At 44.7% G+C, this 24,115-nt stretch overlaps 1 protein-coding gene across 1 annotated transcript in view; it reads right to left on the reverse strand.

The window, feature by feature from the left end:
• Positions 1 to 24,115, reverse strand: part of MATN2 (matrilin 2) — a 100,236-nt gene that overhangs the window by 17,583 nt on the left and 58,538 nt on the right. The window contains exons 6-16 of the mRNA XM_065398125.1: positions 23,515 to 23,637; positions 14,350 to 14,472; positions 10,840 to 10,962; positions 6,100 to 6,222; positions 3,324 to 3,446; positions 3,077 to 3,199; positions 2,862 to 2,984; positions 2,583 to 2,705; positions 2,314 to 2,436; positions 2,051 to 2,173; positions 1,840 to 1,962 (exon numbers count right to left, since the gene is read on the reverse strand). Coding sequence (XP_065254197.1) covers positions 1,840 to 1,962; positions 2,051 to 2,173; positions 2,314 to 2,436; positions 2,583 to 2,705; positions 2,862 to 2,984; positions 3,077 to 3,199; positions 3,324 to 3,446; positions 6,100 to 6,222; positions 10,840 to 10,962; positions 14,350 to 14,472; positions 23,515 to 23,637 — 1,353 coding nt within the window. The remainder of the gene's footprint in view (positions 1 to 1,839; positions 1,963 to 2,050; positions 2,174 to 2,313; positions 2,437 to 2,582; positions 2,706 to 2,861; positions 2,985 to 3,076; positions 3,200 to 3,323; positions 3,447 to 6,099; positions 6,223 to 10,839; positions 10,963 to 14,349; positions 14,473 to 23,514; positions 23,638 to 24,115) is intronic.

The following is a 24,115-nucleotide window of genomic DNA, read 5'->3' on the forward strand; positions in this document are numbered from 1 at the left end:
CTGAAGGAACTTTAAGATAGATCAAATGTTGCTAGCTCCAACCTCATCACTGCTATAACCATGGACAGAAAAAAGAACACCTTTGTCTAGTTAACATTAGGCCAAATCCTCCTGTATTCACTCAGTCAAAATTCTCACTAACTTCTAAGGGAAATGTGACTGAGCAGGGACTGGAGGATTTGCACCTTTATTTCTTTCGGACTTTCAATGTCTCCTCTGACCACCCCAAATTAACTTTGATTTATAACTTTTACCGGTGTCAAGATCAGTGTGTACTTTCCTAGTTATAATTCATGATAGACAATATTCAAATTAGATGGAGATTTTTCTCTCTCCTTTGCTAGGTATTCTAAAGAAAAGGTTTATATAGTGTACCAAAACACTAAGCTCTGGTTAGCTGACCATGTGCCCAGTTTAGCTATGCTTTTCATAATAACAATAACAAACTTAAACTAATATGTTAATATCAACTAGTAATAAATCCAGTCTGCAACTTGGCTTAGTTTCTCAAAATACAAATACATACTGGGATATAGCTATGTTTACATTCCAGATGCCATTATCCTGTTCCTTTTCTCTAAGCAATTTAAAATATTTATTATTCTTTACATGTAAATAAAACTTAAAAGCCAACATCCATATATGTTTAGACAGTAATTGATTATTGCAGCCTAACATATCTGTAGGAAAGAGCCAAGAGGTCTTTTGTATATTTTGCAGCATTCTTCCATTGACAGAGGTCAGCAAGGCTACTTGCCTATGCTTTATAAGAGACTTCTAAAAAGTGTCTATTTTTTGTCACAGGCCCCAATTTGGGGCCCTACTCACATTACAGGAAAGGGTCTGTAACTTTCTTACCACTGTTTAGGCTGATTGCACACTGCATCCTGAAGGTGATCATCATCCTGGTGCATGAAAGAACTGAGGAATGGGGATCCTTGGCTGTAGGCTGACCAGATAGCAAGTGTCAAAAATCGAGACAGGAGGTGTGCGTGTGTGTGTGTGTGGGGGGGGGTTATAGGTGCCTATGTGAGAAAAAGTCCCAAAAATCGGGACTCTCCCTATAAAATTGGGACATCTGGTCACCCTACTTGACTGCCCTTGGCAGTGGGAGTTTCCCATTCCCTCAAACAGAACTCCACCGATCCTGCTTCTCCTTCGTTAAGTTCTGCAGCCCAAGCAGGGATTAATCCATTACCCATGGTCCTAGGCAATGAGAAGGTTTGGGCAGGTCCATGAGCATTATATTGCCCTTTGGGGGGCAGGTCTCCCAACCTAAGATTAGAATGGACATCCTTTGTTGCGGAGCCAGGCTGGGTCATGCAGCTTTGATGGGCTGAACACTGCAGAAGTTCCTAGGACTTTATATAGTAGTAGAAATGTACATGGTAGTTCATAGAATGGTGGAAGGGAAGGAGGGGGGCGGAGTTTCTGTCCCAAACACCTAACAATCTAATTTAGGAAAACATTGATAAATGGGACAATGGTCAAGGCTTTTCATGTTAGAAGACAGGAAAGTTAAGCCCGATGTTCTTTTAAATCAGGAAATGCAACCCTATGGTACATGAACCTAATTAAAGTGCAAGTTCCTTGGCAACTTGATTTTTACTTTTGGCTCTTTTCCTGATGTTTGGAAAGAATGATTGCTATACTCGCTGGCTTACAAGGACAATCATTCTTACTTTCTTAATAGCTTTTGCTTCCAAAATCTTCAGGTTAAGTGGTTCAACCTCAAATTTGATATGATTTTTGAAGAAGGGATGCTGGATCAGTTCATTTTAAAATCAAACAAGCAGCTGCTCAATGAATGAAATGTACAGTAAGGATCAGGTTACTTACTTCTGCACATTTTCCCATCTTCTTGTAGTACAAATCCCTCATGGCACTTGCAGACGTAGGAATGGTCATTATTAATGCAAATATGTTCACAGCCATGATCAACCGTTTTGCAGAGATCTTTATCTGAGAGAGAGAGAGAGAGTTGCTAGTTAAAATGCTTTTATAAACGGGATTACAAGGACAATCTGCCAGTAAATATCAGGTTACTTACTTCTACATGTTTTCCCATCCTCTCTCAGTACAAATCCCTCATGGCACTTGCAGATGTATGAACTGTCAGTATTAACGCAAATATGTTCACAGCCAGGGTCAACTGATTTGCAGGCATCCTTACCTGGGAATAGATTAGATATTTAATATTTTATAAATGCAAAAATTACAAGGACGATCTTCCAAGGAAAGGGCACTTAAGATTTTCATTCTCTCATGTAGTGATATCAGCATGAAGTGTACAGTAAATATCAGGCTACTTACTTCTGCATGTTTTCCCATCCTTTCTTAGTATGAACCCCTCATGGCACTGGCAGGTGTATGAAATGTCATCATTAACACAAACCTGTTCACAGCCATGGTCAATGGACTTACAGAGGTCTTTATCTGAGAATAGTTGAGAGTTGGCTGGTTAGAACTACTTTGCATTTATAAAAGATTAGACAGATATTTCTCAAGTAAGAAAGCAATGAAATTCCTTCTTTTTTTGTCCTCTGTAGACATAAATGTACTTCAAAGATCAAGCTACTTACTTCTGCATGTTTTCCCATCCTCTCTTAGCACAAATCCCTCATGGCACTGACAGGTGTATGAATTATCATTATTTACACAAACATGTTCACAACCATGGTTGACTGATTTGCAGACGTTCTTATCTGGGAATAGTTAAAATATTTAATATAGTTTGCTAGTTAAAACATATCTATAAATGCAAAAATTACAAGGACAATCTTCCAGAAAGAGAGCAATGACGTTCCTTCTCTTTTTGTCTGCTGAAGAAACAAATGTACAGTAAAGATCAATCTACTTACTTCTGCACGTTTTCCCATCCTCTCTCAGTACAAATCCCTCCTGGCACTTACAGATGTAGGAATTGTCATTATTAACACAAATATGTTCACAACCATGGTCAAATGATTTGCAGACATCCTTATCTGAGAATAGTTGAGAGAGTTCGCTAGTTAAAACACTTCTACAAATACAAACATTACAAGGATAATCTTCCATTAGAGATCAGACTACTTACTTCTGCACGTTTTCCCATCCTCCCGCAGTACAAATCCCTTACGGCACTTGCAGATGTAGGAGTTGTCCATATTAACACAAACATGTTCACAACCATGGTCAACTGATTTGCAGAGGTCTTTATCTGAGGATAGATTAGATATTTAATACAGTTTACTAGGGACATTCTTTCAGTAAAAGAGCAATGAAGTTCTTTCTTTCTTTGCCTGCTGCACACACAAATGTATGGCAAAAATCAGGATACTTACTTCTGCACGTTTTCCCATCTTCCCGCAGTGCAAATCCCTTACGGCACTTGCAGATGTATGAATTGTCACTATTAACACAAACATGTTCACAACCATGGTCAACTGATTTGCAGAGGTCTTTATCTGAGAATAATTTAGACAGAAAAGAAAGTTTGCTAGTTAAAATTTTTATAAATGCAAAGGTTAAAAGGTCTTAGTTTTCCAGTGAAAGAGCCCTGCAGCTCATAATCTTTCATGTGTTTGCTCAGTGGAATCCAGCAATGCATTTCCAACAACCTCTGACTCTTTCATCTTTTGTTTTTAACAAGCAAGCACATCTTCCTCCTCCTCTTAATCCATGGTTTCTTTATTAAGGGGAAAAAATCAGAAAGCATAATAACTAGGGGCTAGATTTTCAAAGTTGTTTAGGCGCCTAAAGATGCAGGTAGGCCCCTAGTGAGATTTTCAAAAGTACTAGGTGTCTAACTCTCACTGAAACCAAGGGGAATTAGGTGCCTAAATGCCACTGAGGAGCTAGGTATAGTGCTTTTGAAAATCCCCTAGGTGCCTAGGTGAGCACCTAAATACCTTTAAAAAAATCCAGCCCTGGGTCACTGGCCTCTAAGGAGTAAGAAGATTTTGAACTGTCAAGTTATTTACATTTCAATCCAGCTTTTCCTGTGAAAACAAGATATTTATCATCATCTTACTATCTTCAAGCAAAAATACCTGCTGAAACCCAGAACACCCAGGCTTTTTGCCTCTGTGGTTAAATAGATATTTGTCTTTTTGTAATAAAATAGGATTACAAAAGCTCAGTTTATGTGGTGTTTAAGGATGATGTAAATGATCTGTTGTATTATGTGCTGTGATGCCCACAGGAAATCGTCAGCTGATAATGGGCAGGCAGATGGCCAGTGAGGACTACTGATATTTCATTTAATTTTAGCTATGCCTTATACTGTGTTTAAAACAAAACAAAAATTAAAAGCTATACAATCATGTACTAAATATCTTTGTTATGCTCATTTTCCTTCCCCTTTTCTCTCTCTTTGTTATACTCCCTTGTTCCAGCTTGTTTTAAGTCCTGCACAGAGCTTGTCACGGGATCCACTCACCATTAGGGCACTTCCTCCTGGCCATTCTGGGATTAGCACCTTCCAGCGGCTGCACACGCCTCTGGTAGCTTGTTGCATGCTCCGTTGCTGCTCTCTCTCCAGGAGCTACAGCTTCCACTTTGTGACTTGGCCCTCTGGCCAGCTCACTGTGCTCTTCCCCTTGCAGGTATCAAAGTCTTTCAGGGCAAACTGTCTCAGGCAGTCTGCGCTCCACTGTCTGGTCTGTGCCACTTCCCCAGTGGCTTTGGGGAAACCGGGGCCCGCCCTCTACTCTGGCTTCCAGTTCAGGGATCCTCTCATCAGCAGCCAAGGTCTGCACTATCCTATTCCTTGCTGCTTTTCCTAAGCCCTTCCTATCCTTTCTGGCTCTCCCTCCTCTCTGGGTTTTCCAGCCAAAAATCCCTTCTCCCAGGGAGTAACTGTAGGCTGCTTGCCGTTGTGACCCCAAACACACCTCCCTTCTCCCAGGGAATGACTGCAGATTACTTCCCCACAGCCTCCTCTGCTATCAGCTTCCTGTCTTTATAAACCCCACCCAGCTCCTTCCTCCTCATCCCATCAGGGGATTATTCAGCTGTAGCCTGTCTGGTTAAATGGCCCCCCTCCTCATCTTGGCCTACATTAACCCTTTCAGGGCAAGTGTGGGGTGAACACCCCATCACAGAGCTCAATGCCAGTGCAGGAGTCCGCTTGCACGTAACTTCTTGCAGGATCAAGGCCTCAGGTTGTATATACTTTAGGGAAGGGAGCATGTCTTTCTATATGTTTGCATAGTTTAGCACAATGGGGCTCCAATTCTGATTGTGGTTTAATACAAACAGTAAATAATATTATCGATTTAATTTATCACAGTAGTACAGTGGTGGGCAACCTGCGGTCCATCAGCCCGTCAGGGTAATCCGCTGGCGGGCCGCCAGACCGTTTGTTTACATTTGCATGGCCGCCCGCAGCTCCCAGTGGCCACGGTTCACCTGGCCACCACTTCTCGCAGCTCCCATTGGCTGGGAACGGTGAACCGTGGCCACCGGGAGCTGCGGGTGGCCATGCAAATGTAAACAAAAAGTCTGGCGGCCCGCCAGCAGATTACCCTGACGGGCTGCGGGCCACAGATTGCCCACCACAGCTGTAGTGTCTGAGTCTTTTAAAAACTTTCCTAATAACATGCTTTTTAACATCAGATGAGAATCAGTTTAATGGATTAGACCTCAAACAAATGGGAATACAATTACATTACTATACACATTATATCTAGGTGACTTTTAAAGAAGTAAGATACAGTGACTGAGCAGTAGAGAGGGCTGTAATACTGAAGAAAATTTTGCAATGATTTTTTCAGATTTCATTACAGTCTTGCCCAAATTATGCAATCCCTTTTTAACGTTCTTTGTCACACAAGCAGGGCAAAGAAATGGAAACGCCATTCATATTGTGAGCTCCTTGGTTGCAGTACAAGGAGAGAGGCCGTAGAAATGTTAATCTTTTTAACCTAATTTGTGGAGAAAATTACTGTTGCCTGTTGCAAAATACAATTCTGTACTAATGTACCTTTGGTCCCCAGTTTCAGTCCCAGAGTCCAGTTTCAGAGCTACTCATTTACATTGCACATACTGATTTTATACTGTATAGATGCAGGCAACAAAAGATATGGTGCCATGTCACTTGGTCTGATAAAAACTTACGTTTACAAGTTTTCCCATCATCACGAAGCTCATATCCTTCAAAGCACTGACAAGTATAAGATTTTTCACTGTTTACACACAAATGTTCACAACCAGGGTCACTCAGTGCACAATAGTCCACTCCTGCAAATGATTGGAGTTATAAAAAGAAGTTAAAAATTCATGAATTAGCAGCTGGTCGTCTCTAACACAGCTGAATGGCATATGAACAAGCAAATACTGTATTGTTTGAACAATAATTCAGTTCTTTATAAAAAATAAATATACCTTTAAGAAACAACAAAGGAGTTTTTAGGTATGATTTAGAGTGGTCCCTGTGGGCAGAGATGAGAAAAGCTATCTTTCTGTTTGTACTAGCTCAGAAAAGAGTCCAGATACTTCAATATTTTTTTAATAAACTATAAAGATATTTTGCTAATGATGTCATACAATACACAGTTACAACCACAATTTATCAAAACAACAGAGGTTTTCTTCTAAACATTCACCTTTCATTGATGATTCTGCGTACATACTCGATGTGAAAGCATGAGGTGGGTGAGTCCCAGAACTCTCAGTGTACCTGATCTCATTGACTTCAATGGATTCTGGATTAGATCATGTGAGCTTTGATGCTGAACAATAATTGACACAAATCATTTTAATTCAGTTACATTTGTTGTTTTGACTTTCCTACGGATTTTCTTTTCTTTAACATGAGACCTAGTGCTCTCAGAGTTCCATACTTGGCATTCTGTTCAGCTGTGTGTGAGCTTTGCTGCATACGGAGTTCCATTTGCTATTGTTGCTAGAAGTCAGAGCAGAAGCCAGTTTATCACTAGGGTGTTCCCGGTATATATGACAGCAGTCTCTTGATTCAGAAGTGATATATATTAAATGAGCAGCTGAATAGATGTGTTTAACAGTTATCTGAAAGACCCAAAAATCTTTTATGATAATCTAAAAAGATTGCCCATGTGATTTTAACAGGGTCGTCTGGAGCTCAGGAGCAGAACAAAGTCTGTTCCCAAACAGGTGTGCAGAGAGGGGTAAATTGGCAAGTAGAGGAAATACTCAAGAGGGATCAAATTCAGTGCCCAGAGGAGTCCAGGAATCACTGTATAGCTTTAATGCTTCTGATGGGAATCCAAGTAATACCTGGAGGAAACTAAATCACCAGAGTTTAAAAACATCTTTTCTACTACCAAGGAAATAGGACTTTCCATTGGAAAGTTGATACACTCTTAAAACAGCAACTCAGCTGCTTCCCTATATCCATTGGTTCCGCTAGAAGCAGTGGAGCCATCCCTCTCCTCTTTCTGCACAGAAGGCAGGAGTTCTGTCCTGGTAGCATTAGTTACCCCTCTTCTGTAGGGGTGGATGGATCTCTGTGGACTTCAGGGGGCAGGAGAGGGTGGAGCAAAGGCATTTCCACCCTCTGATTTGCATTATCTTCCCCTGGATCCTCTCTGTGACTGCAGCTGTGCGGTTGCAGGGGGACCTTGCCAATGGCAGTTTGACTCTTGCTGAAACTTTGTTGCCCAATGGCAGGGAAAGCAGCAGATTCAGGAGTTGTCCATGCAATCAATGGCTCAGGGAGATGGGGAGGGGCTGGTAGAGTGCTGCCAAAATCGATGGTGAGGCCTGCCAAACTCCTCTAGTCAGTGGGGATAATTCCAGGAAGAGTCAGCAAGGCAAAATTCACTGAGTTTTCCTTTCTCATTGGCCCCTTCTGCAGATTTTTACACTAGAGCGGGCAATTTACCCTACTAACTCTATTAAACTGGACTGAATCTTAACTCTCATTAGCTATATTAAGAATAGAAACGTTGCTAGGGCAAGTTTAATTTCTGATGTATTGGGGCTCCTATGAAAGCTGCATTAGTGACATCTCTACCTAGGACTTTAAGTTCCTGAATAAAGAAGAAAGTCACTTAACATAATGTGTTCATCCACACGCAGGGCTTCCAAAGCATAGGGTCCATTGATTTGTACGTGTGTCCACACATGCAAGAGGGGTAGAAGATGATGAAAGCAGCAGCACAAAATTTGTGAAAAGGGCCAATGAGCTGGCTGGCTTTAGAATAATATCTACAATAGATCACTCACCAAAACCCTCCTCTTCAACAGCAAAGAGGACAGGATAAGAATGCCCAGTAACATCTTCCTCCCTGCCAGCAGGAGAGAAGAACAGACAACCAGAGATCCCAAGTGAAGGGTAAATGAGACAGAGGCCTTCCCCACCAAAGAGATTTTAGAACTGCAGCCTGAAGATGGACACTAAGCTGCTCTCTGCAGTGCAGTCTGCTATTGGTCACTGACCTACCTGTAGAGAGATCCCGGAGCCCAGGAGCTGAAGAGGTGTGTATGGGGGGGAAGGCACATGGAGCAAGAGCACTGAAAACAGATTTTCCCAGGAAGCACTTATTTGGTCTCTCAGAACACAGGAACACCTGACTGCAGATCTCTTAGGGGATGTGGTCTTTGTCGGAAGATACATATTTAATGGAGAGTGATGATGCATGTTCTTTGGAGGGCTTTGTACATACCTGTATTTTGTGGATGATGGATAGCATAGCCTATGTTGTGTAGGATACCTGACTAGATGATCATAATGGTCCTTTTTGGCCTTAAACATCTATAAATATGTATCGACAACCAGGAATGGGAGGATTTTTTGTACATATATGGGGCGTGAAGATACTTGGGGAGCATAGACTCTTGTAAGTATATTTCTATGGTCTGTACAGTCTTTTATTAATAGTTCAGCTGGGGTTTTCAAAGGAACCTGAAGGGAGTTAGGTGCCCAAATTTCATTGATTTATGCGCCTAACTTCCTTAGACTCTTTTGAAAACCCCAGCCTTTGTAATTTCATTGGCCAGACTTCTATTTCTAATTCCATCTTCCTGTAACTGTCCATGCACAGGTGCCAACTTCTAGTTTGCTCTGGGGGTACTCCACCCCTGCTCCGGCCAGAGACCCCACTCCACTCCACCCCTACTCCATAGACCCCCCCCACCCTGTCTCGCTCCACCCCCTCCCCGAGGCCCCTGCATGCCCACCCGCCACTCTATGCCCTCCCCCAAGTCCCTCCCCAATCTGCCAAACAGCTGTTTGGAGGTGGCTGCCGATCAGCTGTTCGTCGGTGTGGCCAAACAGCTATTTGGTGATGCCCCTGATTAGCTCATTGGGGGCACCACCAAACAGCTGTGGCTGGTGGGGTGCTGAGCACACACTAGTTTTTTTCCATGGGTGCTCCAGCCCCGGCTCACCCATGGAGTTGGCGCCTATGTGTCTATGAGTACTCAGAATTTGTTCTCACTATTCCATGCACTTTAAAAATGCAGAATTCAAGCACAAATTGAAGATTCAGCGCACTCCTTATATGACAACGTACACACTCAGCAATGGCAGAAAAAACGACTTTCAATTTGAGCTACTTCAAATTTACAGTCTCAGCTGCTCAACTGGAAGCATAGTTTGACGCAGAATAAGCTATTGTCTCTGCTTTTCTTAAAGTTACTAGGAGTTCTTAGTCATTGGGTGAGAAGCAAATATATTGTCTCGGATAAAGAAGTGGCTAGGAAACAGAAAGCAAAGAGAAGGATTAAATGGTAAATTTTCATCAAGGCAAAAGGTTAGCAGCAGGGTGCGTCAAGGTTGTTTAATATATTTACTAATGGTGAGGTAGCCAAAACTGCAGATTACTTAGTTATTTAGGTTAGTCAGGACCAGAGAGGCCTGTGAGGAACTTCTGAAAGACCAAAACAAGCTAGGTGAATGGGCAATATGATGCCAAATGAAATTCAGTGTAGCTAAATGCAAAATAATGAACATTGCAGGAAAAAAATCAAAGTCCTTAAGAATTTGTACACTTTACAGGATACTAAATTAACTCAAGAAAGGGACCTGGGCATCACTGTAGACGTCAATACATAGCTATGGTCTAAAAAGCTAACAAATGTTACAGCGCGTAAGGAACGGGATGGTGAATAATATGGAGACTATTGTAATGCTATTATATAAATTAATTGTGTGGCATCATCTGGAATACTGTGTGCAGTACTGGTCATGCCATCTCAAAAAGGCTATTGCAGAACTAAAGGAGATTCAGAAAAGGGCAACAAGAAAGATCAAAGGCCTAGAAAAACTCTCAGATGAAGAGGCATTGAAAAGATTGGGACTGTCACCTTAGAAAGGAGATGAATAAGAGGGAACAAGATTAAAGTATATAAAATAATGAATGGTGTATAGAGAAGACAGATCAAGCGCTTCTGTTCTCCCTATCTCATAACACAAGAGCAAGGGGACATTAAATAAAATTAAAATGTGGAAAGTTAAAAAATCACTAAAAGGAAATACTTTTTCATACAATAAGTAATGAAACTGTGGAACTCTCTGCCACTGGCAGTCATTGAGGGCAAGAACATAACAAGAGTCAAATTATTCAGAGTTGTCGCAATTAATGATAATAAAATTTTTTTGTAAGGGATATCAAGCCTCATGTTTTAGAGCTTATGTCAATCTCTAACTATTATAGACCAGGATGAGACCTAATGTGGGGGTCAGATTACCCCACATCTGTCTACTGCACGGTTCTCGCATCTTTCTCTGAAGCATCTGGTACTGGCCACTGTCAGAGACAGAATACTGGATTACATAGACCTTGGGTCTGATGCAGTGTATCAGTTTTATGTTCCTAGTGTTTATTTGCTTCCCTCCGCTTTAATTCTGATCAAAGAAATTATCAAGAAACTTACGTGTGCAGGTTTTTAGGTCTTCATTAATGATGAATCCTTCAGAACACTGACAGACATATGAGTCGCCTGTGTTCAGGCACAGCTGCTCACAGCCATGGTTGTTCTCAGCACAGTGATCCACTCCTAATGGTTTATGTTAGGAATTAAGAAAACACATTAGAGAGTTAAAGACCAAAACCATGACATTGTACTAAGTGCTAGAGAATCTTTGTACATATGATTATCAAGAAAAAAACCCATAAATGTTTGCACTTACATAGCTATCCCATCTAAGGATCCATTTGAGAAACGTGAGTTAATTTATCCTTATAACAGCTCAGTGAGGTAAGTATTTATTATCCCTATGTTACAGACAATGAATGTAAGGCACGGAAAGGTTACGATTTGCCCATAATCACACAGGGAATCTGCAACAGAGTTGGGAATAGAGAACCCAGGAATCCTAATAGTGTTGTGCCTTAACCACAAGGCCATGCTCTCTTTTTCACACACAGAAATCTTTTCTTTGTTCACCACGTGTTTTTCTCAGCCAGTAAATATGAGTGTTAATCATTTATGAGTTTCAACTTATTCCACAACAACTAGAGGATTATAAGTAAATTCTGTTTAAACTGACAGATATAGTAATTTAAAAATATTCCTTTGCTGCTAGGTTCTATCTGCTAAAGCCAAAATATGTGTGTGGTGGGGCGGCTGCCCCACCCCCATGTGAAAGGGGGCTAGAGTAGGCCAGAGCAGCTGTGGTAGGCCAGCAGCCAATCAGGGAAGGGCCTACTGAGAGCCAATCAGGGCTGAGATTAGAGCCAGCCAATCAGGGCTAGGCTGGGCCCTATATAAAGGCTGCACAGGAGAGCAGCAGGGAGTCTCTCCCAGATCTTCAGAGGGGAAGGTCTGTCTCCTGAGCGAGGAGACCAGCACCTGGGACAGCGCAGTGCTGGGCAGATTCCGGGGAGCAGAAGGGAACTCCAGCCCAGTACCTGCCAGGCTGGAGGCCCTGATAGAAGGGCCCACAAGGTGCAAAGGGGCCGAAGGGGAAGCGGCCCAGGGAGGAGAGACGGACAAGGGGAGCGAAGGAGGTCTGGGCGGCTGCTGCCAGAGGGCCCCTGGACCGGGACCCAGAGTAGAGGGTGGGCCTGGGTCCCCCCCTTACCCCTTGTATTGCACCTGGCTGTTGGAAGTGGCCATAGCGGACTGCACCAGACCCCTGATGAAAGGGGTTAGACTTTGGGGTGTGGTTGGCCACTGCGGCTGTGGCATAGTGAAAGACTGCTGTTAACCCCCCCTGGCCCCCCCAGAAAGGGGTGAGGATGGACTAGGGGGCACTGCCAGAGGGCAGTGGCCTGAAAAGGACGTCGCCGAGCAGGGAGCAACGCGGGTCCGGTCACTAGCAGAGAACAGATAACGGACGGGACACCACCAGCAGAGGGCATGCCCCATGGACTGAGCTAATTCCCGGAGCGACCAGCGGGAGGCGCCACAGTGGTGAGTCCCAACCCCGTCACAATGGGACACTTAAAAACGGAGAGTGTAGGGGACTTAATGTAACCACTTTGCATTTTATTGATTCTGTATTTGTGATGGAAATGGTCTCTATAAAAACCAAATATATGTGTGAATTTGAGTTTAAAGTCTGCACTGTATCTCCTAACAAGGGACAATTGAGAGGTATGGTTGATAGTTCATAAAGCAAGATATGTGCTTGTGTGAACGTGCAGTGTAACTTTGCTGAGTTTGTAAAAGTACAGAGCAAAGCACTTTTTAGCAAGAAAAAAATCTTAAAAGATTTTTATAGCAAGCTTCCCCCTTAACATTTTATAGTGGACATTCTTCACTATTCTTAGTCACATGGGTGAAATTCACCCTAGCTCAACTTGACTGAAGTCAGTGTTACCCAATATAAATGTTGTCTATTATGTCTCAATTCTGCAGAGCATTTACAGATGCAAAAATTTACTGGATTATCAGTCATATCCATATCCATTTGCTAAGCTGAATAATATTGTGTGAGATTTTTTTTTTTAAATTATATAAAATATATATACAGGAATCTGTCCCAATTTAACATCAGACATAGTTACAAATACTGTTGGCCTGAACAAGTGAAGCCAAGATTGAAGTTTTTTACTAGTTACAAGAAGTTCCAGTTGGCACATTCTCCTTTTTTCCATAAGTTTACATCATCATAAGTGGAGCTGTGCTTTGGGGCCATTGTACAAGAGAAATGCGAAACAACTAAAATAAACAAACCACTATCCTATTTGGCAAATTACATTCTCAGATCACCATCATCTGTTACAAAGAAGAGATGCCCATTGTAATATGTATTATTAATATCACTTTTAAAACCTAAACATTCTAGCTTCTCACACTAAATCTTTCCTTATGTTCTTTCAAGTAACAAAGTAATCACAAATCTGCCCATCACCAGGCTTCTGGAACTACAGTAACTATAAATTTAGGTCAACATGTTTTGATACCTAAATCTGCAAAAATAAAAACTGCAATGCTAAAAAAGAGAAAAGGGCCAAGATTTTCAAAAGCGACCAGTAAATTGGGTTGCCTCAATTGTGGAGTGCCCTATTTGTGACACCTCAAAGGGGCCTAGTTTTCAGAAAGAGCCAAGCACCTGTCCCTCTGAAAATCAAACCAAGTTGTATAATTTACTTTTATTACAATGTATCATAGTTTTCTTGTATGCTGCAGAATCCATCAACATTTTCTTTTGATCATTGAAGATAATAATTTTCTTAATTATACAAGTCTTTGGGTACTTTTTTCCAAATGGCGTAAGTAAATCAAGAAAAATTGCAGCTCTCTGCATTTTTAAAGTGCTGATTTAAATATGCAAAATGGTTCTGGGGAAAACAATATCTTTTGACAACTAAGTGATTGCAAATATACAGGGTTGGCATGATTTTTGGTAGAACATCATTCCTTTAGCAGTATTCTCATTACCATATAGCAAGGGATGTATTTATATCAGATAGACTTCAGAAGAAAAAAAAAATAAACCAGCCTTTGAGGGGAAAAATCATTAGTATTAGGTGTGTAAACTGTCTAAATATCAGCTAAAATTGGATGTATTTTTAACAAGCACTTCAACTAGGGTGACCAGATGTCCCGATTTTATAGGGACAGTCCAGATATTTGGGGCTTTTTTTTTTTACATAGGTGCCTATTACCCCCCTCTCCCCCCCACCCTCTGTCCAGATTTTTTTACACTTGCTATCTGGTCACCCTAACTTCAAAATATGTCAGGCACTCCTGTTAAATAAACAATTCCTGTTATAAGAATGTTATAAAACGATACACTTGTTCTCCACTGGGTGGACATATGCAGGCATTTTACCAACATTACCTCACTAGAGCTGGCTCTTGTTGGACTTTACAGTTACAGCAGCTTACATAGCTCTAAAAGATCCCAGAAGGGCCCCTGGAGAGTTCCCTTGTTCTTTTCAAAACTTAGCCCAATGCAAGAACTAATTGCTGCAGTTTGTGTGAAACACTCACTTCTGCACGTTTTGCCATCACGGTTTAGGGTGTATCCACTATGACATCTGCACACAAAAGAGTCTTCTGTGTTAACACATTCCTGTTCACAGCCATGTTTACCCAAAGCACAGAAGTTTATTCCTGTGGAGAGAGAGGTTAAAGAATACAAGCTAAGTATGTATGCTGGTTACTGAACAAAACATCATGCTTCTTAAATGGCACTAACTTCCACGTGACAGACAGTTAATAAAACTGTGGGAAGCAGCTGATCTGGTGGCCTATTAGTAAAAACGTGCAAGACTTTGCTTTGATCCCCATACTTTTTCTTTCCCCAGCCATCAGAAGTAACATCAACACTTTGGGGAGGAGGGGTGCCAGGTACTGCTCAGCAGTGACACACCCAGTTTGGCTTAGAAAAGAGGAAGTAGAAAAGTTGATGGATTGTTTTATTTTATAAGTCTGTTTAACGTGAACCATGAAGTAAAGTGTTTGGGAATGAAAATACTACCAAACTGAAGGGCTGATCCAAAGCCCACTGAAGTCACTGAAAAGAATCCCATAATTCACAATTGTACTCCTGGTAATAAACATTATGCTTGGAAATGTCTGCAAGATTGGATCCTTTGTTCCTGTGTTCCTCTAGGAACACCTGTCCTGTAAAGTCCTGAATATAATCACAATGCTATATAAAATTATAAAAATAGCAGCAATCCAGACTGCTGTTAAAAATGATACTGGTACATGAAAGCACATACCAAAACACACATTTTTTGTGAAGATGAAAGACATTTAATCGTGTTCCAAAAGAGGCTATTTCCTTAGTTTTACTCTATGTGAGTTTACAGTTAGAGAAATATTAATACTACCTCTTGCTCCTGGCTTTCATAGTGCTTAGGTACTAAGGAAAGCTAGCTGCTTCACCTGTGTGCAAGTTCTATATACGCCTTAAGAATCTCTCGTGATGCATCTGCTTTGACGCAAGCTTGCTGGGTCCCACACCAGAGGAGCTGCGTCATAGAAATGTAGGACTGGAAGGGACCTCAGTAGATCACCTAGTCCCGTCTCCTGCACTGAGGCCTGGTTTACACTACAAAATTAGTCCACCTAGCTGCGCTTCTGTCTACACTTAAATTTGTCTCCCACTGATGTAAGTGCTCCTTTATGTGAACATAGTAGCACCAGCTCCCCAAGCAGCGTTGAGCCAAGGTTGATGTATGGAGGTCAATGCAGCGCAAGTGTAGACACTGAATTACCTATGTTGACCCTAACTAGTCCTCCAGCAGCTGTCCCACAATGCCCAACACTGACCGCTCTGGTCACAATTGTTAACTCCACTGCCCAGAGGTCACATATATCACAAGCCCCCACTCCTTTAAAACCCCTGTGAATTTTTGAAATGCCTTTTCCTGGTTGTCCAGTTTGGTGAGCACACTTCTATCTGCTCTCCTTTGTTGTGTGCAACTGCCCAGCTGACCATGCCAGCTTCGTGCTCCAGATGCACTCCTGCCTGGAGTAGATGGGAGATATTGGATCTCCTGGGCCTATGGGGAGAAGAGGCTGTGCAGGCACAGCTCCGAACCAGCTGTAGAAACGTCGACATCGATGAGCAGCTTGCTCTGGGGAGGCAGAAAAAGGGCTATGACAGGGACCAGCAGCAGGGAGAGCCATGAAAGTCAAGGAACTGTGGCAGGCATATCAGAAGGCCAGTAAGGCCAACAATCGATCTGGTGCCACGCCACAGACCTGCTGCTTTTACACAGAGCTGCATTCCGGACTTGGTGGAAACCCCACCACCATCCCACACACCATCATGGATACCTCTGAGGAGCCCGAGTCACAGGCCCCTGCTGTGACCACAAGGTGGAGAAGTATAGGGTACAGGTGACGGGGGAGGTCCAGTAGTGCTGCGACCCAGGACCGTTTTTTGACTCCACCGCGGTCCAGCTAGTCCTCGCAGTCAAGCATGGGTGAGCCCGATGCAGGGGAAGGAACCTCGAGTAAGCATGTAAATGAAATTCCCATTCAAGTTACAGCATCCCCAGCTTAGCTGGACACAGCTATCAACTTTTCATTAATTCACTCATACAACAAGAGGTAGTGATACAACAAAGAGATGCAATTGCTATCTGCTTTTCATTCCCCTCTAGAGTTAGGCAGGGGAGGGGGCCAGGCGGAGCAGTTTGTTTATGTACACAGCGATCTCTCTTGAGTCCTCCTGAGAGATCTCGATGAAACTTCCCTGGAGGTACACTGCAATCCTCTCCCAAAGGTTTCTAGAGATGGCAGCCTTATTTTTTCCTCCGTGGTAGGACACTTTCCCATGCCAGTCGGCGATAACTTCAGCAGGCACCTTTCAAATACACAGTCTAGCAGCATTCAGACCCAGGTGACTTGAAGCCGCCAGCAACAGTTGTTCTCTCTGTGCCTTTGTTACCCTCAGGAGTGAGATATCAGCCAAAACCACCACCATCTGTGGAAAAGCGTGCCAGTATTCAGTGCCAGTGCCCTATACTCATAGTTTCATGCAACTGAGCAATTCCCTTCTCGTTTCCCTCACCCCTGGCAGCACATACTCACCATGGCTTGAGCAGAGAGTGGCACCAGGCACAAGCACTCCAAAGTAGAAGTGTCAATAAGCTCATTTTGTTTAACACTCTAGAGCAGCAAGGGAAGCAGGGAGTGCTGAATCGGAAGTTTCACTTTCCATTTCTATGGGTATGTCTACACTACGAGAGTAGTTCGATTTTACTTAAATCGAATACGTGGAATCGATATTACAAAATCGAACGTGTGTGTCCACACTAAGGACAGTAATTCGACTTTGAGTCCACACTAACGGGGCAAGCGTCGACATTGGAAGCGGTGCACTGTGGGCAGCTATCCCACAGTTCCCGCAGTCCCCGCTGCCCATTGGAATTCTGGGTCGAGCCGCCAATGCCTTCTGGGTAAAAAAAAAGGGTCGAGGGTGCTTTTGGGTAATTGTCGTCATCCGTCTGTCACTACCGCCCTCCCTCCCTCCCTGAAAGCGCCGGCGGGAAATCAGTTCGCGCACTTTTCGGGTCAGTGACAGCGCGGACGCCACAGCACTGCGAGCATGGAGCCCACTGCGACCATCGCTGCAGTTATGGCCGTTGTCAACACCTCGCAGCTTATCATCCACCTTTCCCAGAGGCAGATGCAGAGAAATCAGGCGAGGAGGCTACGGCAGCGCGGTGAGGGCCTGAAGTCTGAGAGTGGCACAGACCTGTCAGAAAGCACGGGACCCCGCGCCGAGGACATCACGGTGGCAATGGGTCATGTTGATGTTGTGGAACGGCGATTCTGGGCCCGGGAAACAAGCACGGACTGGTGGGACCGCATAGTGCTGCAGGTCTGGGATGAATCCCAGTGGCTGCGAAACTTTCGCATGCGGAAGGGGACTTTCATGGAACTTTGTGAGTTGCTGTCCCCTGCCCTGAAGCGCAAGGACACCCGGATGCGAGCAGCCATGACTGTCCAGAAGCGAGTAGCCATAGGCCTCTGGAAGCTTGCAACGCCAGACAGCTACCGGTCAGTCGCGAACCACTTTGGCGTGGGCAAATCTACCGTGGGGGCTGTTGTCATGCAAGTAGCCAACGCAATCGTTGAGGTACTGCTCTCAAAGGTAGTGACCCGGGAAACGTGCAGGTCATCATAGATGGCTTCGCCGCGATGGGATTCCCAAACTGCGGTGGGGCTATAGATGGAACTCACATCCCTATCCTGGGACCGGACCACCAGGCCAGCCAGTACATCAACCGAAAGGGCTACTTTTCAATGGTGCTGCAAGCACTGGTGGACCATAGGGGACGTTTTACAAACATCAACGTCGGATGGCCGGGCAAGGTTCATGACACTCGTGTTTGCAGGAAGGTATTTACTTCCCGGACCACAAAGTAACTCTTGGGGATGTGGAGATGCCTATAGTCATCCTCGGGGACCCAGCCTACCTGCTAATGCCCTGGCTCATGAAGCCCTATACTGGCGCCCTGGACACTGAAAAAGAACTCTTCAACTACCGGCTGAGCAAGTGCAGAATGGTGGTGGAGTGTGCTTTTGGCCGTCTCAAGGGGAGATGGAGAAGCTTACTGACTCGCTGTGATCTCAGCGAAACCAATATCCCCATTGTTATTGCAGCTTGCTGTGTGCTCCACAATCTCTGTGAGAGCAAGGGGGAGACCTTTATGGCGGGGTGGGAGGTTGAGGCAAATAGCCTGGCTGCTGATTACGCCCAGCCAGACAGCCGGGCGATTAGAAGAGCCCAGCGGGACGCGCTGTGCATCCGGGAGGCTTTGAAAGCTAGGTTCCTGAGTGAGCAGGGTAACCTGTGACTTTTAAGTTTGTGTACAGAGAAGCTGAACCTGCCCCCGTTTCTTTACCCACAAATGTTCAGTATCCTCTCCAGTTACATACCCCGTTCCCCCCCCCTTCCAACACACGTTTAAAAATAAAATCACTTGAATTTTGTTAATGAACACCGTTTTCTTTATTACTGTTTTCGCGGGAAAGTGTTGAACCTGGGACGCAGACTGTGGTGGGGAGCGGGTGTAGTGATGCAAATGACGCTTCTAAACTCCAGGAATGACAGGCTCCGCAGTGGTGGACTGGTTGTTTCAATGGAGCCTGCCACCCCTCCTGTTCGGGACTCTGTGTGTGTGGGGGCTATGTGACTTTGTGGCAGGGGGAGGACGGTTACAGATCCCCTGCTGCGAGGCTCTGTGATCCAGGATAAGGACCGCTGCATAAGATCTCTAACTGCCCTCCCCCGCCACAAAGTCACAGAGCAACACCCCCCCCCCCCCCGAACATGAAAACCACCTCCCAGACTGACCAGGGTAACTAGTGACTGCACTGTGTGTGTGCCCTGCTGCTGAACCTGCCCCCGCCTCTGTACCCTGCTAAAGGTGACTGTCCTGTCCAATTACCAACCCCCTTCCCCCCCCTCAGACAGACTCTCCTCTAAAAGAACATGATGGAAACAGTAATTAACAGAAACGTATTTTTTATTAGCAACTACACATGAAACTGGGGGGTGAAACTTGGACGGGGGCTTGGGTGAGGCGGGAAGGAAAGGACTTGTCAAATTTTGGGGAATGAGAGCCTTCTAGTACTAGAGCAGTCTGCAGGGGTGGAGTGAGAGTTTTCACGGACTCTGCCGTCCCTCCTTCTTTGGACTTTGGGTGAGGGGGGGTATGGGACTTGGTGGTGGGGGAGGGCGGTTACAGATAGACTGCAGCGGGGCTCTGTCCTCCTGCCTCCGGTCCTGCAGAACATCCACAAGGCGCCGGAGCGTGTCCGTTTGCTCCCTCATTAGTCCAAGCAGCGTTTGAGTCGCCTGCTGGTCTTCCTGCCGCCACCTCTCCTCCCGTTCCATGTGTGATCGGTGCATTTGGGACAAGTTATCCCTCCACTGGGTCTGCTGGGCTGCCTGGGCTCGGGAGCAGTCCATAAGTTCTGTGAACATGTCCTCCCGTGTCCTCTTCTTCCTACGCCTAATCTGCGCTAGCCTCTGGGAGTGTGATGCCAGGCTAGGTCGGGAGACAGTCGCAGCTGTGGGAAAGGGAAAAAGGGAGTGAATTCCTCAGAAAGATAAATTTAGTTGTGAACAAAGAACATAGTCTTTCTCTGTGAACAAGACCATGCACAGCACCTATCACATGCGCACTCAGGACAAGGTCGAATTTTCGGCCTTCGCATTCAGTGCCTGGGGTCTTGCAGTGCAGATCAGAGAAGCGGGGCAGGACACCGTAATTTGTGTAGCAGGCCGACATGGTAAGCCGTAGACTTGTGGCTGCTTAAAACTTTAATAGTAGCACTGGCCTCCTTTCACATTGAAAGCAATGCCAGTCCCTGCTGCCAGCAATCCGGCAAGCATGAACTCTGCCCCTGTCCCACCCCCTCGCGGCTGTCCCAGGGAAAGATCCCTGTATGCTGCCCCTCTCCCGCCTCCACCGCGTGGCTGTAAACCGCCGGTTACAGTTCTGTAAAGGAACAGGCAAGCAGTCCCAATACTAACATTCCCCTACCTAATTCAAAGCAGGTCACCATGAGCGACATCACTCTGATGAGGATTTCAGAGACGGAAAAAGAAAGGATGCTTCGGGAAAGCCTGCAAAGACCAGGGCCGTATGCCGCCATGCTCTGCAGGGCAATGATCCCGGAGTACTTGCTTGTCTCCTGGCGCGGAAATGTTTGCTACTACGGAGGACCCAATAAGGCCGCTCTCCCCAGGAACCTGATGCAAAGGCTTTCCAATTACCTCCAGGAGAGCTTCATGGAGATGTCCATGGAGGATTTCAGCTCTATCCCCGGACATATAGACCGGATTTTACTGTAGCTGCACTGGCAGGGACTAAACAGTAGAGCGGCTTGGGCAGAACAATCATGCTAAACCGGACATTGTTAGATTTTTTTCAGTAGTTGCACTGCCAGGGACTGAAAAGTTAAGCGCCTAGGGCAAAGTAATCATGCAAAACCCATTGTTCATATTGTTAATATTCCTGTTCTGTTAAAAATAAATGTTTAGATGTTTTAAACACTTACTGAGTGATCCTTCCTCTGATTCTGTGTCCGGGTTAACGGCTGGGGATGGTTGGTAGGGGATCTCTGTAAGGGTGATGAAGAGATCCTGGCTGTCGGGGAAATCAGCGTTGTAAGCGCTGTCGACTGCCTCGTCCTCCTCATCTCCTTCCTCATCTTCCCCGTCCGCTAACATGCCCGAGGAAACGGCCGTCGACAATATCCCATCCTTAGAGTCCACGGTCAGTGGTGGGGTAGTGGTGGCGGCCGCACCTAGGATGGAATGCAGTGCCTCGTAGAAACGGGATGTCTGGGGCTGGGATCCGGAGCGTCCGTTTGCCTCTTTGGTCTTCTGGTAGCCTTGTCTCAGCTCCTTGATTTTCACGCGGCACTGCGTTGCATCCCGGCTGTATCCTCTCTCTGCCATGGCTTTAGAGATCTTCTCGTAGATCTTTGCATTCCGTCTTTTCGATCGCAGCTCGGAAAGCACGGACTCATCGCCCCACACAGCGATCAGATCCAAGACTTCCCGATCAGTCCATGCTGGGGCCCTCTTTCTATTCTGGGATTGCATGGCCATCTCTGCTGGAGAGCTCTGCATCGTTGCCAGTGCTGCTGAGCTCGCCACGATGTCCAAACAGGAAATGAGATTCTAACTGCCCAGACAGGAAAAGGAATTCAAATTTTCCCGGGGCTTTTCCTGTGTGGCTGGTCAGAGCATCCGAGCTCGGACTGCTGTCCAGAGCGTCAACAGAGTGGTGCACTGTGGGATAGCTCCCGGAGCTATTAGCGTCGATTTCCATCCACACCTAGCCTAATTCGACATGGCCATGTCGAATTTAGCGCTACTCCCCTCGTTGGGGAGGAGTACAGAAGTCGAATTTAAGAGACCTCTGTGTCGAACTAAATAGCTTCGTGGTGTGGACGGGTGCAGAGTTAATTCGATGTAACGGCGCTAAATTCGACATAAATGCCTAGTGTAGACCAGGCCTATTGTACTGACAATAGTACCTCTGTGTGTTTTAGCTGCAGCTGTTGCGGCCTTGAGAGGTTCCCCCTCCACACCAGAAGTGGTGCTCCACCGTCTGCTGCTGCTCTGTGAATGCCACCAATAACCTTGAATTGGTTCTCGCTATGTCCCACAGCAAACTGACCACCATGTTCCCTGAGGCTCTTCTTGCAGCTCTATAAATACCGGAGAACGGTGTGTACTGTGTTTGCAGTGCTCATGACAAAAGTGCAGAGCTATGCAATCTTCATGCTTCTGCCAGAGACTCCAGGCAGCGACAAGTCCCATGCAGGTTCACAGGAAATTGAAAATAGGTGCAAAAATAATGGGATAAAGATGATATTATGGGATAGATAATAGTGCATTATGGAAAGTTGACCCCTGTTCCCAGTCACCCCTATGCGAGTTGTTTCTGCCAAAACTACCCAAAAGATAGCATGCTGAATGGTGGCAGGTTGCACACTGGGATACCTACCCATTGACACAAGCACTCCTGGAGAGTACACGCAGCGCCGACGCAAGGAGACAGGTATGCACATGCACAAGTGATATACTAACTGCTGTGACTTTATGCTGACGTAACTTGTGTCAGGAAAGCTTTGTAGTGTAGACATGGCTTAAGTATTATCCAGACCATCCATGATAGTTATATTTCTAACCTGCTCTTAAAAACCTCCAGTGATGGAGATTCCACATCCTCCCTAGAAAATCTGTTCTCTACCAAGGTCCATTCCCCATTTAGGAAGCTAATACAATGGAGGCTGTTTTCTAAGTTTTGTAAGAAACTGGGATGGTGATTTAAAGGAGTGGTTTTCAGCCAGGGCTCCGGGGCCCCCTGGCAGGCCGCAAGCTGGTTTCAGGGGGCCGCCAAGCAGGGCCAGCATTAGACTCTCTGGGGCCCAGGATAGTAAGCTGAAGCCCCACTGCTTGGGGCTGAAGCCCTGAGCCCTGTCACCAAGGGCTGAAGCTGAAGCCTGAACAATCTAGCTTCACGGGGCACCCTGTGGCATGGGGCCCAGGCAATTGCCTGGCTTGCTATCCCTTAATGCCAGCTCTGGCTTTTATATGCAGAAAACCAGTTATTGTGGCACAGCTGGGCCATGGAGTTTTTATAGCATGTTGGGGGGCCTCAGAAAGAAAAAGGTTGAGACCCCCTGATTTAAACTCTGTAGTGTTTAAAATATAAATGTAAACTGCTTTTAATAACTAAATAATACATCCCCTACTTTCCCAAAATTAGTCAAAGGCATCTGTCCTTGGCTACAACATAAATTTGAAGTATTTAGGCCAAAACCACTTGTGTTACTACAAGCCCAAATAAGAAAATTTCAAAGAAGTAATGAACGTCCTGGTTTTGAGCCATCATATGTCCAATAGTACTCCCCAGAATTGCTTCAAACTCTTCAGAAAAATTGTACTGTAGTGTAAAATCTGGTCTGTGAAATATCAAGGAGTTTGGTTTAGTTTTTGGCAAAGTTATGGGGTGAAGGAAGGGGCTGAGGTTAAAAATCAACCTTAAAATAGGTTTGTTTCAGCCTTCACTATGGAAGAGGCTATGATCTTTCTGTAAAGTCAGCCATATAGGTTTTCAGAAGTAAAAGCAGGTGAACTTTATTAGATCTAGTAGGACAACTTACTTTTGCAAGTTCTCTTATCTGGATTAAGAGTAAACCCGTGTCGGCATTGACAAAAATAGGAATCATTTGTATTAACACATTCCTGTTGACAGCCATGGGTCTGCAAAGCACAGTAATCTGGTCCTGTAAAAAGAAAAAAATGTGCAGCAATGAGGAACATAGACAAATAAATTAAATTAAAAACAATTACCTCCGTTTTTTTCAATGAGCATCTCTCTTTCTGGACACGCTCCTGACACCTTGCCATACTGTCTCAAGCTGTGAAAACAGAATGTTCCATTTTCACACAGACTATAATACATCAGACATATTTTTAATGAACCCTTGGGGGATAAGCTTTCAATGGGAGGATGTACAGAAATGAGTGTTAGTATTTTTGCGATTTTTGCAACTAAATACCCATAGAGCACACTGAAAATGTATCACTTGGTTTTCTAACAAATTACCTGGTAATACTATTTTACTGCATGCAAGTTAGATATGATTTATAAGAAGAAGTGTATTAGTGTGCTTTTGGGTGCCTTTCGCTAGATCAGAGCATTACTTTAGCTGAAAAGTCAGGGTCTGAACAACTCAGGTTTGTTTGCTTTGCAGTTCCCTC

The sequence above is a fragment of the Emys orbicularis genome, chromosome 2 (genome assembly GCF_028017835.1).
Source record: "Emys orbicularis isolate rEmyOrb1 chromosome 2, rEmyOrb1.hap1, whole genome shotgun sequence".
NCBI classification, from domain to species: domain Eukaryota; kingdom Metazoa; phylum Chordata; order Testudines; family Emydidae; genus Emys; species Emys orbicularis.